At 39.5% G+C, this 19,188-nt stretch overlaps 1 protein-coding gene across 4 annotated transcripts in view; it reads right to left on the reverse strand.

The window, feature by feature from the left end:
• Positions 1-3,087: 3,087 nt before the first annotated feature.
• Positions 3,088-19,188, reverse strand: part of RPL24 (ribosomal protein L24) — a 102,042-nt gene continuing 85,941 nt past the window's right edge. For 3 of the 4 annotated variants that reach the window (XM_061194141.1, XM_061194143.1, XM_061194142.1), the window contains exons 2-6: positions 7,477-7,551; positions 6,829-6,939; positions 4,320-4,456; positions 3,840-3,903; positions 3,088-3,207 (exon numbers count right to left, since the gene is read on the reverse strand). In XM_061194141.1, coding sequence (XP_061050124.1) covers positions 3,127-3,207; positions 3,840-3,903; positions 4,320-4,456; positions 6,829-6,939; positions 7,477-7,551 — 468 coding nt within the window. In that variant the 3' untranslated portion in view covers positions 3,088-3,126. Of the gene's footprint in view, positions 3,208-3,839; positions 3,904-4,319; positions 4,457-6,828; positions 6,940-7,476; positions 7,553-7,683; positions 7,771-19,188 lie in introns of those variants that run through there. The other variant, XM_061194140.1, reaches the window with a different exon arrangement.

Below are 19,188 nucleotides of genomic sequence, written 5' to 3' on the forward strand. Positions count from 1 at the left end.
GCACCACCGGAAGTGACGCAAATCAAGGGCAGTGGGTGAGGGGGCTAAGCCCTGATTGGAGCGCAATGGCTTTCTGGCTTGATCTAGCCGACCAAGTGACGTTAGAACTGCGGACGGACATTTTGGAAGCGGGTAGGCCCTTCCTGGGAACTCGAAGTGGTTTTGAGCAGACATCTTAAGTCCTGGCAGTTTCCCTTTTTGTTTTTCCCTTCTTTCCCATGATCTGAGCACGTGTAGGAGGCGGTGGTGGGCAGTTGTTAATCCCGTCGGAGATACCCCAAGGTGTAAAGGAGTTTTTTTGACCCCGCCTACGTTTTGAGACACCCGACAACATAAAAGCGCCAGATTTTGAGGCCCCTAGTGTAATATTAGCCACTGGATGTAAGACCAAAGAAAGCCCTTTCACATGGAAATGTAGCTTCCAGTTGAGTGTCATAAAATCTAAATCCCTCCGTGATAGGAGTTAATGTAATTTCTAAGCAACTGCTTGTTCCTAACTACCCATGGAATAGTCATTTTTCTGGAATGATCAGCTCATGTAGTGACGATTTTTTTACCTATGAAGGTAGTCATGTTGGCAAGGAGTGAGGAAGAGCAGCTAGCAGTGTTTTCTTGCAGCTTTATTTGCATATATTTTTACATAAACTTAGGGGAAAAAATTCTCCATTTTACACCCAACATATAGTGAACGCACAAAAGGCCGAGGCGGCTCAGACTGCGCGGTGCTTTATTGGAGCCTGAAAACTCTGGGCCAACCCTCTCCTCTCCCAGCCTAGAGTCTGCAGTCACTGAGTGAGGTAGTGACCCTTTGGAAATAGGTGAGGACAGATGGCGAAAACAGTGGGCTCAAAAAGCAGGCTGCGGGACTTCCCTAGTGGTGCAGTGGTTAAGAATCCGTACTTCCAATGCAGGGGATACGGGTTCTGTCCCTGGCCAGGGAACTAGATCCCACATGCATGCTGCAACTAAGAGTTTGCATGCCACAACAGAGGACCCCACGAACCGCAACTAAGGCCCAGCGCAACCTAAATAAATGAAATAATTAAAACATACAAAAAAGCGGGATGCGTTCAGTACCCCCGCACTTGGAGGGTGGGGATTGCAGGAATTTCCAAACGGCCTGGTTGTTTGAGGCAGTTGAATATTCTAGCTGTAGGTACATGAGCTCCCAGGCCGAGGAAAGATAGAACTACCAGGCCTTAGGGCCACTCATTCCACAGACTACAGCTGGGTGAGGGAGGAATTAGAAGATAGAGACACACCCCTGCTCCCAAGGGGTGGGGCACCCAGAATGGATTTCCAAATCCACCCTCCAAGGGATGTATATGTGCTGGGCCAGCACCACCAGTTTTGCTGTGAAATAGACTTCCTTTAAAACTAAATTTAATGTGGGACTTTCCTGGGGGTCCAGTGGTAAGAATCCGTTTTGCAATGCAGGGGATGCGGATTCGATCCCTGGTCAGGGAACTAAGATCCCACATGCCGCGAGGCAACTAAGCCTGCGTGCCACAACTACTGAGCTCGCCCACCTCAACTAGAGCCTGCCTGCCCAAACTAGAGTCCATGCACTCTGGAGCCTGCGCACCACAACTAGATTAGAGAAAACCCACCACCACAACTAAGAGCCCACGTGCTGCAACAAAAGATCCCCGCATGCCGCAACTAAGACCCGATGCAGCCAAAAAAATAATAAAAATTAAAAATAAACCTTTAAAGAAAACTAACACTTAAAAAAAAAAAAACTAAATGTAAGTAGATTAAAATTTTAAGTAAACAAGTTGTGGACATGGCTAAGAGAAACTAAGTTAATTGAAATCCCTCCACACCCAAATCAGTTTCTATCAAAACACACCCCGTGAGAGCCCTGAGAAGCCCATTAAAACCTGGGATTCTCTTCTGTGCCTTTGGGCCAATACAGAGAAATGTTTTAGTGAAATGTTTTACACGTGGTCCAGTGGTCTTCCTGAGAAAAGCTAACCTTGCTGTCCTGTGAGAACAAGTATTTAGTGTTTATATTGTCCTGAGCTGCAAGCTGTTCAGGACTCAAAGGTAATCAGAATGGGCAGTTCCATTTTAAGGCATTTAGACCAAAAAAGCAGTGCTTTTAAGGGGACATTTTATTTTGTTCAAAAGAACATGTAGCTCTGCATTCACGTTGGGTATTTTGACTGGCTTTTAAGCTTTCTCTGTTCACAGCTGCATGACCTTTTTTTTCATATATTTTTTTTAAATACAGGAGATAGTTCTAAGTAGTTTTAACTCAGCTATAAGCTAATGGTTAAAAGGTGAGATACTAGTGAACCAAAAGGCATCCCCAATATGAAATAAATGTGTCTATTATGGAGAAGGGTAATTTAACAAGAAAATAACTCATTAAGAAGGCTTACTTTCTGCAGACAGAAGAAAAAAATGCATCTTTTAGCAATCAACCTGGCTAAAATCTATGCGACATCCTAGTACTTGTAGCTATGTAACAAAAAAGTTTAGACAATGCAGTCTATAATGTGCCCTTATAGCCTCAGCTGGGCAAAGCTTGCATTTAACCATATAGATCTTATTTTATTTACATCATCTTGCTTAACATCTCTCCAAGAGGCTTACATTAGGAGGCACTATTCCCAAGATATGAACTCTTTAAAAAATACCTAGCTCTTGGACTTCCCTGGTGGCGCAGTGGTTAAGAATCTGCCTGCCAACGCAGGGGACACGGGTTCGATCCCTGGTCCGGGAAGATCCCACGTGCCACGAAGCAACTAAGCCCATGCGCCACAACTACTGAGGCTGCGCTCTAGAGCCCACAAGCCACAACTACTGAGCCCATACGCCACAACTGCTGAAGCCCGCACGCCTAGAGCCCATGCTCCACAACTTAAGAGTAGCCCCTGCTCACTGCAACTACAGAGCCCACACACAGCAACGAACAGCAACGAAGACCCAATGAAGCCATAAATAAATAAATAATTTATTAAAACAAAAAAACAAACAAAAAAACCCACCTAGCTCTTAAATTCCTAACTGTGTAGTTTAGCTATTACTGTGTAGGCTGAACATGCCTAATTTAGGAGTAAAAATTCCACCACAATCTAGTTATAGTCAGATCTTTATTTAAAAATCCAAGCTGCCAACTTAGCGTTTTCCACCAACACGGGGAGCAGAAACCTTCACAGGCTTCACAATCTTTTGCTTAGGTGCTGCCTTTGTGGGAGCCTGTAAAAAGACAACATGTTATGTGGCATTATTCCATGTGGGGTTTTGTTTTGTTTTTTTTCCCCCAATCACTGCTCTCTTATGCCCAGATTCTGTTTGTCTCCTAGATTGCTTTCCTAATTATCTGTGTTCCTAATATTATAAAGTCCACCTTTATATGAAATATAAACGAAAGACAAAGATATCAGATTGAAGGAGTTAAGAGACACAACTAGATGCAGTGTGGGATCCTGAATTGTATCCTAAGAACAGAAAAAGGACCAATGCTAATTTTTTGGTTTTGAAATTTTTACTATGGTTATTGAAATTAACACTGTTAAAGCTGGGTAAATTCTGTACAATTATAGAAAATTTTACTGAAAATCTAGAATTATTTCAAAATAAACTTTAAAACACCTTTATTTTCCCCTTTCCCATTTCTATATAGCACTAACATACTCATTTGGCTTTAGGCAAAGGGACCTCTCTGGAGACCTGAATCACTCACTCAGAAATCAATTGTGGACATCATTTCCATTAGAGCCTTGCACTAAATTCCTTAAAAAACTGAAACTTTCATTTACCACAATTTGGATTAAAAATAAATCTTTCTGTTGCTTTAAATGAGAAATCCAAGACAATCCCACAATTACCTTTGCAGCAGCCATTGCTGTCTTTTTAGATGCTTGCTTAGCCTTTTTTGCTTCCTTGGCAGCCCTGTGGGGTTAAAAATAACTTAAGCAAAGCACTTTACTCCTTAAGGGTATAGCTTATTAACAGGAGGCTAGTGTTTGGGAAAAGTAGAATTAACATATTCCTTCCCCACCTGCAATTATTTGTATGATAAATCCCAAGGATTTATTAACAAATGTCATTAACCACCAAGTCAGCTTAACATTTGTTAGAAATTGTATAGTATCTTTATAATTGCATATAGAATTTCAACAAATCATTTAGACTATAGTATAAACTTCTGTATTATTAAACATGAGTATTTACAATTTGACAATTCCTATACAGATGCAAGTAACACAACACAAAATAACGTGAGATTGATTCCTGTGCCTATAAACCCAAACATAACCTAAAATCCATTCCAATAGCTGAAATGCTCATAATGAAAGCTTCCTCACCTGATAGCTTGTTCTCGTTGAGCCTTCCTAACTTCAGGTTTCTGATTCCTCTTGGCCATTATATCAGCAAGAGATGCACCAGTTATGGCCCTCTGGAATTTGACTGCACGGCGGGTTCTTTTCTTTTGAATTTCTTCCTACAGAACAAAAAGATGGGGACCACACTTAGCAACCTTGCTTCATGAATGTCAGGGAGAAATGAAATATCACATGTCAGAAGGGGGCAAATGAGCTCTCTCGGGCCTTTTTTATAAAGGCACTAATCCCATTCATGAGGGCTCTGCCCTCATGACTGTATCACCTCTCAAAGGTCCCACCTCCTAACCATAACCTTGGAGGCTCAGTTTCAACATATGAATTTTGGGGGGAACACAATTCAGACCACAGAAATATTCAACCAGGGAGTTCCCTGGTGGCCTAGTCGTTGTGACTCTGGGCTTTCACTGCCAGGTTCAATCCCTGGTTGGGGAACTGAGATCCCACATGCTGCACAGCGCAGCAAAAAAAAAAAAAAAAAAAAAAATCAACCAAAAATAATCCATGCAATTATTTGAAATGAAATATACATACAAATATATATTTTTAAAGGATCTATATATAAAATGCTGCAATACACAGATAAGTTTTCCAATTATGGATTGGTTAAACCACCTATTACAAATCCTGGCCATTATTTACTACTTTATTTAGAAAGACAGAAAGTTAAACTCTAAGGAAGTTAACTGAATAGTACTTTAAAAGTGATCTTAACAAAACTGTTTATGATTAAGAATGTGCTTTCGGAAAAAAATTATCAAACCTCAACTCTATTTTGTTTTTACTCCAAGTACTGACACTGGGAGAAATAGTCAAGTTAGAAGATGACTTAAGACAGGAAAGCCACCAAATGTTAGGGAATGTCTGGGAATCAAGACAGTACAATTCAAACATCTGCTGCAGATTCTATACTGGAACCTATGCTACAGTGCTTATGAGGAAAAAGATCTTGCGTGCATCTCTAAGTCCAAGAAAAAATAAACTATTTATTAAAGCAGGGATATGCAAAATATCTTAAAAATTTTAAACAGGACATATGGAGGAAAGAGGGCACATTTGCGGTTAACCAAAATGCTCATTTTACCAATACTTTAAACGTTTTACAGAGGTGATATTTTATTGTAGAAAATGCCAGTATTTACCTGTTTATATTTTTCTTACCTCAAATCCATTTAAAAAATATTTTTCTTATTATGGTAAAATATATATAACATTAAGTTGACCATTTTAAAGCATTTTTAAGTGTATAATTTAGTGGCATTAAGCACGTTTGCAATATTGTGCAAACACCAATTTCCATCTCCAGAACTTTTTTCATAATTCAAAATGAACTCTGCACCCATTAAATAATAGCTTCCTATTCCACCTTCCCCCCTAGTCCTGCTTGGTAACCTCTACTTTGTCTTTAATAATTTGTCCACAACTAGGTACCTCATAAAAGTGGAATCATACAATATTTGTCTTCTTGTGTCTGGCTTATTTCACTTAGCATAATGTCAGGCTTGTCAGCTTTTTAAGGCTGAATAATATCTCACTGTATGTATTTATCACATTTTGTTATCCATTCATCAACTGATGGGACATTTGGTTGTTTCCACCTTTTGGCTATTGTGAATAACAGCACTATGAACATCAGTGTACAAGTAATCTGTTTAAGTCCCTGCTTACAATTCTTTTGCGTATATACAGATTTAGAAATGGAACTGCTAGATCATATGACGGTAATTCCCTTTAACTTTTTGAGAAACTGCCAAACCACTTTCCACAGTGCCTGCACCATCTTCATTCAGCAATGCACAGGGTTCCAATTTCTCCACATCCCCACCAACATTTGTAATTCCTCCCACCCCCACCCCCGTTTGGATAATGGCCATCCTACTGGGTATGTCACATCCCCCTATTTAGAATTTTTCCTTCCTCTGAACTCCCATAATACCTAGCCATGTCTTTCACCCAGGAGGTGCTCGCTCACTAAATATTCACAAGCCTCCTGAATACTAATTCTCTTGCCATGGCACTCAAACCTTTTCTCAAAAATCTCTTTCAACAACCTAAAAGACCACTTCAAAAAACACAACCAGTTTTAAGAACTAATATGCTGGAAGACTCCACAATATGATACCTACATTGGGAATAATTCTATAAGCATTATAACCAATACCAAGTTTCCATAGAACTATTTAGTTGCCACCCACTTGAACATCTTAAACACTTCCATGGTGAGCTATAACCCAAGTGAGCTTAATGTAATTTATCTAACTCTGGAAGGGGGATGCTTTCAAATTTCAACTCGATATTTTTACTGTGAGCCTAAGATGTATAAGGAGGCACTCTTTATATCAATCATTTTCACTTCACTGTTTGATGCTTTACAGTTAGGAGTACTTTCACATACTGTCTCATTTAATTTCAATTTTAAAAAGCAGTAAATGATGCTCAGAGTTTCAACAACATGAAAGTGCATTTCACTTACCGACTGTCCTTTTTTGTGCTTTCTTCTGTAGAGGACAGTCCAGTTGATCTGACGAGGATTCCTCTTGGAAAGGAATGCCGACTCACATTTTGCATTAAGAAATTGGAAAACCTGTCGTGACAAGTTCAAAGTAGGAATCTTGAGCTTGAAATTATTAGTAAATTAACATTCTAATTCTATCCTCTCATTTTACAAAATTGAGGCCCATACAGACCAAAAGGCTTGTATCACAGAACTGGCAGGAAACTGTCTCTGCGTTTCGCCCTGTCTTTTCTCGAGCAGACAAACCTAAGTTCATAACGCAGAGAGTTGGGTGTCAAATTCTGGAAGGCATCTAACTCCTGTCCCTCCCGAGATTCCAAGAGGACCTGGTGCCCATAAAATAGCCAAATACCCCGGTGGCCCACTGCCTTTACACTGGAACATTAAGGTTACACAAGCTCCTAACTTCCGACCTGATTCACATTCGAGCAAAGCTCAAGACTGATTCCCTTAGAGGCTTCTGATCCTAACAATCATTGCACACAGGGTCCCCGGAACAAGCTTTTCAGGGACCAAGAGTGATGTGGTGAAGGATCCCGCCTAGACTGAATGAGACCGGTCTTTCCTTAGAAGCACAAGGTGCGTCTAGCCCACGCGGCCTTTCACCTTCCCGTCGGTCCTGGCGTAGCGCCTCCCGTGTCCTGGGTAGATCTTGTACCCGCTGAAACTGCATAGCTCGACCCTGTAACGAAAAGCGAAAGCCCATCAGGTGGGGTGGGGGATATCTTCGGAAAGGAGAAGCCATGCCTGGGATGCCGGAGAGGCCCTTTGCCCGAAGATGCAAGCGGATTGGGATGTAGGGTTCCTGCTTACTTCATTGCTGCTAATGCCGGAGAGAAGAAAAGATGGCGAAAAAAAGGAAAAGGATCATGGGAAGAGCCCTTATAAGGTCGTGGGAAAGCAATCTCCTCCCACAATTCTCTTCCCTAACCCCGGCGTTCGGTGATGACGTCACCTCGCCGGGGCGAAACGTCTAGAGTTCCCCGGCGGCCGGCTCCCTCTGGAGTAACTGCGCTAGAGGCCGTTAAGGCGCTAGAGGCAGTTAAGGCTCTACAGGCGGTGAGGGAGGGACAGGCAGGCAGTTGCTTTCTGAGTCATTCTGTCGTCTCTCCTAGAGCTACGTCCTACTGCAGGGAACGTGAGGTAAACAGAAGAGGCTCCTCTCTCCCCTCCCTCTTATAGTTTAGTGATGCATAGATGAATACCCCTTAGGTAAATCCTAAAATCATATTTTGCCTTCTGTGCTGGCCCATTTCCTTAACTAACAAAATTAAGTTGTAATAGTTTCCACATTTGCAAAAAAATAAGGACATCTGAACTGTCTCTGAGGCCGTGCGAATGGAATTGTGCTTGATGGCGTTTTGCATTAATTATAATTAACGTTTGTTGAGTGATCTCTTTCTGTGTGCCAGGACTCGTGCTAAAGCATTTGCATACATTAATTCATTCAGTTTACAAAATCTCTATTAAGTACGCGCCGAAGCATTGCCAAATGACGACTGCAGGTGGCGGAGGAGCTCGATTGCCAGGCTGCCGGCTGCTACCTAGTGGCGGGGTTGTGGGGGTAGCGGCCGGTGGTTGCTCAGGAAACGGTAAAGCCCTTCTCTGGAGAAGGCAGCTCTGCCCGGCCCACCGGGAAGGCCGATGCCTGGATCGCTTGACCCCTTCTGTAATGCTCGGTACTTCAGCAAATGATGGGGAGTGGCAAAAGACAATCCTTGAATTGTGTGGGAGGCTGGAGTACTTGACTAGGAAACAAATCTAATGATCGATTTATGCTATTGTTGAGCCCACTGGCAGGCTGCTCCAAAGTATGCCTCAATGGCATAGTGGATATTTTGCATTCAGGTTACTTAAGAACCGGTAGGTGCAAGAGGGATACTTTGACCTTCCTCTCTGTCCCCCTGAAAGCAGGAAATAAATCTCTCATACTCTCTCGCTGTACTGTACCAGAAGATAGGAAGACATCATTATTACCAGAGATAGGGAATTCAGGGCACAGAAGCTTGTATAAACAAACTTTGATACTTCTTTACTAATTTACTACCCAAAGCCCAAACTTTGCTTAAATTCCTTACTAATTATTGTTCCTTTGTCTAAAAAATATAAAAGCTGCCTGCTTTTGCAACTTCTTACTTAGGACTTATTTCTATGAGACCTCTGTGCACATGAATTAAATTTGTTTAATTTTCTTTTTCTCCTGTTAATCTGTTGTGTGTTGATTTTATTATTAGTCCAGCCACAAGAACTCAAAATGGGTAGAGTAGGAAATTTCCCTCTTCTGGACACTCTCTATATAAGCAACTCACCCTAAAAAGTTCTGCAAGTAGGTGCTTGAAGAGATTTGAAAAGTCCAACAAGGTGGCTGACTGATATTAAGAAAGCTGCACATATGTTGGAAACAATCTCAAGAACGAATGAACAGAGATCTGAATGGAATTGAAAAACCAAAGAAACAAAGGGAAGGAATTTGACAGCCTGACCAACTCTGACCAGCTGTTGAGAGTGTCTGGTATACTTAGAAGACTTTGTCTAAATAGACTACAGGCAGATGGATACCTCAGCTTCCATGGTTTTTGAACTTGACTCTGACATCCTTCTAACTTTCTTTGTTTTAAATTACTGGTGATAAAATAGTTTGATCACTTAAAAAAAAACTTTCTGGAATAGTCCTGGCTTCTACAAGCTCCACAAGGCACAGCTGGATGTGAGTAGAGGGTGGAGCCAAGATCTACCTGCAGGAATTTGGATCTGTTTACTTCACAGAACCCCAGAATTTATAGTCCCTTCCCAAGCATTTTAGGAAGATTTGGTTCTGTCGGTCCTCGAAATTATTTTTGGTCTGACTAGCTCCGTGGAGGAAAAGTAGGAAACTCGGTCTTATGGATTTTAGCTCTTTTACTCTTTCCTGGAGCTGGCATTTCAGGGTTCTTTATAACACTCTGTATGTATCACACCTTACATTGTGTTAAAACACTCTTATTATAAGAAGAAATTATACAGAAACCCCTAAAAGCATTTTATATAGTGTCATAAAGCACAGTTTCCAACACCATTCATGAATTTTTGCAGACTTTATCCTTTCTCTTTCATAGGCAAAAGACACAGCTTCACTCCAAAATTGGTGCTTTTCTGGGCCTCTATATACTTCCTGAGAACAGAGCATTCTCTTCACTGTTTCTTCACCTTTTATACATAGTCTCCTGCTGTATTAGTTTCCTGTGGTTGCTGTAACAAATAACCACAAACTTGATGGCTTAAAACATGACAAATGTATTCTCTTATGGTTTTGGAGGCTGGAAGTCTGAAATCAGTATCACTAGGCTGAAGTCAAGCCATCTGTGCTCCCTCTGGAGGCTCTGGGGTAGAACATGTTTCTTGCTCTTCCAGTTTCCGCCCAGGTAAACCCTCTTGAATTCCTAACCCATAAAAACGGTGAGATCATAAATGTTTGTTGTTTTAAACTACTTTGTTTTAGGAATAATTTGTTAACATAGCAATAGGTAATGCAGGAGGTAAGGAAAATTTGAAGATGGAGACTTAGTGAATAGCGGTATCATTTGTCAAAAGAAGACAGATAAGAGGAAGGAGCGTGTTTGTGAGGAAAGGGTCAGTTTGGGAAAGACCAAGTTCAAGATGCCCGCAAGATGTTAAGGTGGAGCTGTGTAGTGGAAAGATAAACAAGTTTAGAGGAGTGTTTGGAATAGGATGTATTTTAGGAGTAATGGATCTATAGGTGATAGAATATGTGGGATAGCATCACCTACTGTCACAGGCTGTCTTCTCTGGAAGCACTTACTGAGACTATGTTTAGAGTAAAAGGTATTTATTAGGGACCAGGTCCTATGAAAGGAAGGAGGAAGCAATGTTAGGCAGAAGAAGGCAAATGCATTACTGGCCCAACTAAACCTCGGTCAACCCTGCCAGGAGCTCTGGAACAATTATTGCCTGTCACAGTATCCCTTTTTGAGTCAAATGATCAATTCTCTTTATACCCCCACCTTGCTTAGTCAGCAGATGTGGGTTGACCCAGGGAGTTCATGACCTAAGTGAGGTGGTGCTCAGCAGCTGAGCCAGACTCTGCTGACAGCTGGAGGACATTGCTAACTATGATGTCTTCAAGTTTTCATATCTAACTACCAATTATATAAATTATAGGGGACAGAGGAACATGTGAAATGACTCCACATGGTTGCAATTGGCATCTACAGGATGACTTAATTTCTTCAACATCATGTAAAATAGAGAGAGAGAGAAGAACGAATGAACAGAACCAGCTATATAAATAATTTGCAGGGTCCAGTGTAAAATGAAAGTATGGGGTCCCTTTGTCAAAAAGCAGGAAAAAGATGTCCTTAAAGTACTAAAATAAGCTATTTCCTTTCTTCTGCAATCTATCTCTTGACCTTTCATGATATTTTTTTAATTGCTATTTAACTTCATGTTCTCTCAGGCAAGGACATTCGCTGGGCCAGTGCAGCCCCTCATAGGTGCCCAGGGTCCTGCCCTGTGACTTGACATTGTGCTTGAACATTCCAGGCCCACCTGCTCTCAGGTCCCCCTCCTTAGAGGCACCGAACCAACAAACTGCCTCAGTGCTGCTGGGAAGTTCAGCCAGCCATCTCCTTCCACCATCCTCCTGGGTAGATATCAAACTGGCACAATGCATGATGGTGCTGCCTGCTTTGGAGAGAGCTGAGGGGGAGGGGAAGGAGTGAGTCAAGGGACTGTAGAACCAGCGGCGCTCTGGAACCCATCCCTAGAAAGAGAGGAGGCTGCAAGGAGTGGGCCCACAAGAGAGCTGAGGTGCCAAGCCCCAGGCACATGCTCTATTGTCGCATTATACTTCACTTAAAAAACACAAATGCAAGGATACGATTATTAAGACTTTCAAGACAGCGACTGCAGAGCATTAAACTCCAAGCATGGGATACCCCTGAGCAAGGGACCCTGTGTGACTGCATAGGTTGCACAACTTGAAGCTGGCTCTGCCTATAGATTAAAAAAAATTTAAGAGCCTTCTCAATTAATTGCAACATATGAATTTTAACTGAGGCCTGATTTGAACAACCAAGCTGGATAGACCACAGGGGTAATTTGAATACTCACTGGATTTTTGATATTAAGATGTACTGTTAATTCTTCAGATATTGTAATTGTACTCTGTTTGTGTTTAATAAAAAAAGAGTTCCTATATTGATATTTAGAGATACATACTAAATATTTACAGATGAAATAGCAGGATGGCTGGGATTTGCCTTAAAATAATCTGAGGGAGGGACTAGTGGGTAAGGGCATGGATGAAAAAAATGATTGGCCAGAAGTGGATAATAGTTGAAGCTGGGTGTTGTGTAGGAGAGTTCATCACAATAGTCTCTATATAGTTACGTACTCTTTTGTTTTTTAATTTAAAAAAATATATTATTATTATTCTTTATTTTTGGCTGCGTTGGGTCTTCATTGCGGTGCGTGGGCTTCTCATCATGGTGGCTTCTCTTTGTGGAGCACGGGCTCTAGGCGCGTGGGCTTCGGTAGTTGCAGCACGTGGGCTCAGTTGTTGTGGCTCACAGGCTCTAGAGTGCAGGCTCAGTAGTTGTGGTGCACGGGCTTAGTTGCTCCGCGGCATGTGGGATCCTCCCAGATCAGGGATCGAACCCGTGTCCCCTGCATTGCCAGGTGTATTCTTAACCACTGTGCCACCAGGGAGGTCTTGTTATGTACTCTTTCAATTACTTTTCCATAATAAAAAGTTTCAAACAATTATAAAGTGTTTTGGGATTAAAGATTTAAGTCCCGCAATTCAATCCTGAAAATAGGAAGAATAAGTACCACCTGTATTATTTTGTAATTAAAAAAAATTTTAAAACAAACAACCCACTTTATACAAGAATGTTTGTATCATCTTTATTCATAATACATACAAGAAACACTCTCGGTGCCCCATCAAATGTGAATATATAGACAAACTATAATATATATTCATATAATGGACTACTACTCAGAAATAAAATGGAAGAAACTACTGACTTACACATCAACATGAGTCCCCAAAACCTTATGCTAAGTGAAAGAAGCCTTACCAAAAAAAAAAGTACATATTGTATGATTCTGTATGTATCAAGTTCTACACCATACAAATCTAACCTACGGTGGAAAAAAAAAATCAGAACAGTGGTTGCTTCTGGGTGGGAGAGGAAGGATTGAATGGGAAAGGGTATGAGAGAACTTTCTGTTTTAATGGTAATGTTCTATGTCTTTATGGATTTTGGGTTAATTAAACACAGTTGGTCAAAACTCAGTGAATGTTCATTTAAGATTTGAGCATTTAATTGCATGTAAAGTTTACTTTATATCTTTTTTTTTGGCTGTACCACGCGGCATGCATGATCTTAGTTCCCGACCAGGGATTGAACCTGTGCCCCCTGAAGTGGAAGCTCGGAATCCTAATCATTGGATCGCCAGGGAATTACCGTAAATATTATTTTAAAAAACAGGAAACTAAATAAATATTGAACACTAGTTAATGAAATACTTGTTGAAGTATATAGGGGGATACATCAAAAAACGAGATGGAGGGGAGGGATAGATGGATATATATGTGATAAAATAAGTATAATAAAATGTTGATAAGAGAATCAAAGTGGTGGGTTTATGAGTGTTCCCTGTAAAGTTCTTTCAAATTTTCTGTATGTTGGAAATGTTTCATAATAAAATTTTGGCGAAATGAAGGGAGCCATCTTCTGGAAGAAACTGGTATTACCGATTGGCTCAAAAATGCAAGAGGAACGAAGCATGGTATTTATATGATTCAGAATGCAATAACTGCTTAGTACTGTTCACATACTCTATTGGTTCTCACGCATGTGCCCAAGCTGTCTTCTTTGGCTGGAATCTTTCCTCCCTTTCACTGGCTAATTTCCTACTCAGATTTTATTTCCTCCAGAACAGAGGTTTGGAAATATTAAGTGTTTTAGGCTTCATGGGCTAAGAGGCAAAATTGAGAATATTTATATAAGTATTTATATAACAAGAAAGAAAACCAATTTCCACAATATATTCATTGACAAATTTAAAATATAATAATATTGAGTACGTTTTTGTAAAACAGATCTACTAAAGAAAAGAATGAAATTCTTTTTGGGGAGGGGGAGGATAACATTTCTCTTAACATTTCCCTATCATCAAAATCAATTGCAAATATTAATCTGTTAATCCTGATCTATAATGAGATTTTACAACTTTTATCTTTGAAAAATGTCTTTTCACCCTGACAGATACTGCCGTCAATCCAAGGACATATGATTTAAATTGAACATATTAATCTCTTGGAAGGCAATTATAGAATTAGACTATTCTCTTGATATTTTCCTTTTAGCATGTCACTTTCCTTTTAGCAAGTTAAGTGAAAGCTCCAAAATGCACAGTTAAATGGGTCTTGAAACATAGAAATTTTCTTTGCATCTGCATTGAGGTCTCAACAACACTGCTAAAACTGTAATTTGAGCTCGAAAAATATAACCACGGCAAATTTGTTTGAGAATGGACAGCTTCCTTTTTGTTTTAACTTCTGAATCAAATAATGTTAGTGATTATTGAAATGACTTTACCACAGAATAAGTTTTGCATGTAAGTGCTGCATTGTGCTTAGCTTGAGTTTGTTAAGAAGCATCATCACATGATCAAAATTAGCAAAAAACGAATCCTAAAGCCATTCAGTAAGTGTTCCATAATAGTGGTTAAGGGAGGTTCTTTTCATTTGAAAAAATTTCAATCTTGGCCCTGAGCTAAAAAAAATTAATAATAATAATAAAACGATACCACTGGTAAGTCATAAAACACTGTGTGGTAGGGCAAGTCAGGATATTCAGCTGTTATTTCTGACAAAAATTCATGGGCTGATGATGGTAAACCCATAAGAACAAATGAAGTTTATTGTTGACACCACTGGCTCAACACATGGTGGATTCAAATGTTTTCCACAAAGAATCTGCTAATTAATAATACAATGATGTTATAACCATAGGCTTTACACCTTACATTTTCACAAGTGTTGTAAATCTGTCAAACTAAGGCTTTTTCTACTTTTTTAAACAGATTCCACTTAGGTGTATTGAATTAGTGTTTTCTCAACTTCTTTAAAAATATTCTCACCTGTTCAATGCAGCCTATTCATAAAGGCTAATTCTTCAGTCACTTGAAAAATTGACTCCTTGAATAAACAGAACAAAGGAGCAGTTTCAATAACACCTGTCAACTCATTAAGAGCCAGGGAAAACAATTCAAAATAATTAGCCTTCACTAAATAATTTAAATTGACTATTGATGTTGTTCCCAGTGTTCTCAACACTTTAAGCAGCTGTTCTTACCTAAAGGCTAATGATCTTAAACAAGTTTATTTTTTCTGGATACATTTCTTCAGCTGCTGCAGTCAAACATCATTTAATTAACATACCATAAGTAAATGACTTTCCTTGCTTGCCTAACAAATGAGCCACTTGGAAATTACTTTGGTTGCAGCCTAATTTTCTTTCTCTCTCTTTTTTTTTTTGGTGAAGAAATTTTACTATGATGAAATATCCTATTTAATTTTTCTAACTTTTCTGTTTTCTGTGATTTGAATATTGTGATGACTGCTTAGTCTGGTAATGTCGACATGTATTCTTTTAGCATATAGGTTCATTGCATAATAAACATAATGCTTTGCCATCTAATTTGTTAACAAAATAATCTGCAGTTCACAGTATCTTAAAGATGGAATATTTTAAGTTTACCATTTTCTTTTTTTGTTTTGACATGATAGGTATATGCTGGTCATAAAACTAATAATAAAATGTCAGAGTATGGCGATACACATGGCACATGAAATGCTGTCAAGTAAAAATGTGTTACTGAGATTTGTAGTGTGTAGCAGCACTAATAAGAGCTAAGAATGCTACATATGGTCTCAGTCATGAGGACTCCGTTATTGTAGTGTAAAAGCAGCTGTAGACAATAGGTAAATAAATATGACTGTATTCCAATGAAATTTTATTTATGGACACTGAAATTTGAATTTCATATAATTTTATGTGTCATAATATATTACTATTATTTTTTTCCCCAGTCACTTAAAATGTAAAAACCATATTAGCTGTAGGCTGTACAAAATCAGGCAGCAGGCTGGATTCAGCCCATAGTCTGTAGTTTGCCAACCTTTGCTAGAGAATATCTATGTAAAGTAGATGTTTGAGTTTATTATTTCATTTGAGTTTATTATTTCATGGAAGGAAATTTATATTTTATTTTATTTTTTAAAAATTTTATTGGAGTATAGTTGATTTATAATGTTGTATTAGTTTCAGGTGTACAACAAAGTGAATCACTTGTACATATACATATATCCATTCTGTTTTAGATTCTTTTCCCATATAGGTCATTACAGAATAGAGTTCCCTGTGCTATACAGTAGGTCATTATTGGTTATCTATTTTATATATAGTAGTGAAACAGGAGTGAAGGGGGTTAGGGCACAACCTTTAAAACAATGATATAGCCATAGGACATGACAAAGACTGGTTAGAACCAACTGGGTCCAAGATGGCAGAAGTTTTGACTTCCAGTAGACCTTAAGCCTCATTATATGCTCATTGTAATACATTAGCATGCTAAATGACACACCCACCGGCGCCATGACAGTTCTGAGGCCAACCATAAAAGGTCAAAAAGTGGGCGGTGGCCCAATTCCCGGAAATTCCCACCCCTTCCTCGAAATAATTGGAATAATCCTCCCACTCATTAGCCTGTGAAATTACCCAGCCCATAAAAACTAACCACAGCATATTTCGAGGCTCATTTGCCTTCTGAGATGGTCCACACTCTGTCTGTGGAGTGTGTTTCTTTCTAAATAAATCCATTTCTTACCTATCACTCCATTTCCGAATTCTTTTGTGCCGAGGCAAGAACAGTAGTGTGTACGTGTCAGTCCCAAGGGAATTTGTATTTTAGCTTAAAGAGATTATTAATATTCCTTCTGTATTATAGACTTTGTGTTGTAGTTAAATGTGAAAATCTTAGTGATTTCAAAGTTTTGAAAGTACAATTTCAGAAGAGAAAAAGTTAACACATATACTTGAATTCCTCAGTGTAGTAATATACTTTATATATTTCTGTTTGATAATATCCTCTCTTAACTGGAAAGGAAGAAAAGGTAAATTTCTCAAAAGTGCATGAGATAACCAAAAATAGGTCACAGGGAAATTTACAAACATATTACCTGAAAATAGCAGTCTCAAATCTATGTGCAGTATATATCCATTTTTGTTAAAAAAAAATACGGGAGGCAGGGAATCTAGATATAGTCCCATAGATTAAAAGGAAACACAACATGTTAACAGTGACTATCTCTGCGTAGGGGAATTATGGAAGATTGTTATTTTTACTTTTTTGCTTGCCTGTATTTTCTAAGATTTTTACAGTAACATTTTTTTAAAGTTGGTGCATGCTACATTATTTTAAAATAGAAAATATATCCTGAAGGACAAAGAGAAAATCTAAAGATATATTTAGACTCCTTTGGATATTATTATTATTATTTTAAAATTTTATTTTATTTTTGGTTGAGTTGCGTCTTTGTTGCTGCGTTCAAGCTTTCTCTAGCTGCAGAGAGCGGGGGCTACTCTGTTGCCGTGCGAGGGCTTATTGCGGTGGCTTTTCTTGTTGCGGAGCACGAGCTCTAGGCGCTTGGGCTTCAGTAGTTGCAGCACGTGGGCTCAGTAGTTGCGGCACATGGGACCTAGAGCATGTGGGCTTCAGTAGTTGTGGCTCATGGGTTTAGTTGCTCTGAAGCATGTGGGATCTTCCTAGACCAGAGATCGAACCCGTGTCCCCTGCATTGGCAGGCAGATTCTTAACCACTGCACCACCAGGGAAGTCCCTGGAGATTATTTTTTGCAAATTAAATTAGGTTTGAAAACCTGTGTAACATTCTGTGCACAAGCAACTGTGTAGGAAAGCTATTCTGATAATTACTGTAGTTAGATCACTTATATCAGCTACACTGGTGTATGCCATATATGAGAGACACATAATTCACTGATACTCTGAATTTTCTTTCTCTTCAGAGAAATTTTTTTCAGAACTGACTAAATTTTTCATACCTCTGTCTGATGTCAGTGGAGCCCCAAGTGAGGTGGACCATCACATATAATTACAAAATGAAGGCTTTAGTATTTAAAAGCTACCTGGAAGTTGATTACCTCTCTTCCCCCTGTATTAGCCAGGGTTCTCCAGAGAAACAGAACCAATTGTATATATATATATATATATGTGTGTGTGTGTATATATATATATATATATATATATATATATATATATATATATATATATAGATGAAGAGATTTATTTTAAGGAACTGGCTGGCATGATTGTGAAGGCTGGGGTTTCCAAAATCTGCAGGGTGGGCTGGCAGTTTGGAAACTCGGCAAGGAGCCAGTGTTGCGGTTCAAGTCCAAAGACTGCCTGAGAATTCCACGCTGTTCTGGGGAGGTCAGTCTTTTGTTATATTTAGATCCTCAGCTGATTGGATGAGGCTGACCCACATTATGGAGGGCAATCTGCTTTACTCAAAGTCTACCAATTTAAATGTAAATCTTATCCCGAAACACCCTCACAGAAGGCATTCAAAATAATGTTTGATGATATATCTGGGCACTGTGGCCCAGCCAAGTTGACACATGAAATTAACCATTATACCACTTTTTTCTTTTTTCTTTTTTGGCTGCATTGGGTCTTAGCTGCAGCACGCGGGATCTTCATTGAGGCGTGCGGGATCTTTCATTTTGGTGCACGGGCTTCTCTAGTTGTGGTGCACGGGCTTCTCTGTAGCTGTGGCGTGTGGGTTTTCTCTCTAGTTGTGGTGTGCAGGCTCCAGGGCATGTGGGCTCTGTAGTTTGCAGCACGCGGGCTCTCTCGTTGAGGCGCATGAGCTCAGTAGTTGTGGCGTGCGGGCATAGTTGCCCTGCGGCATGTGGAATCTTAGTTCCCCAACCAGGGATCAAACCCAAGTCCCCTGCATTGGAAGGCAGATTCTTTACCACTGGACCACCAGGGAAGTCCCTACACCACTTATTTTTTAAAAATGAATCAAGTTGGGGGGGGTGGGGTAGAGAGTAAAACTACCACTCTTATAAAAATGAAATTTTTGAGCTTTTAAGCACTCAGAGTCTTCCAAATATAAATTAAAATTACAATTTTTTATTTAAACATTCGCTTAATTTTCAATTGGTAATATGATGAATCACTTATATAGGTTTCACTGACTTTTAGAAGCACTTCAAAAGA

This window comes from Eubalaena glacialis, chromosome 6 (assembly GCF_028564815.1).
Source record: "Eubalaena glacialis isolate mEubGla1 chromosome 6, mEubGla1.1.hap2.+ XY, whole genome shotgun sequence".
Lineage (NCBI taxonomy): Eukaryota > Metazoa > Chordata > Mammalia > Artiodactyla > Balaenidae > Eubalaena > Eubalaena glacialis.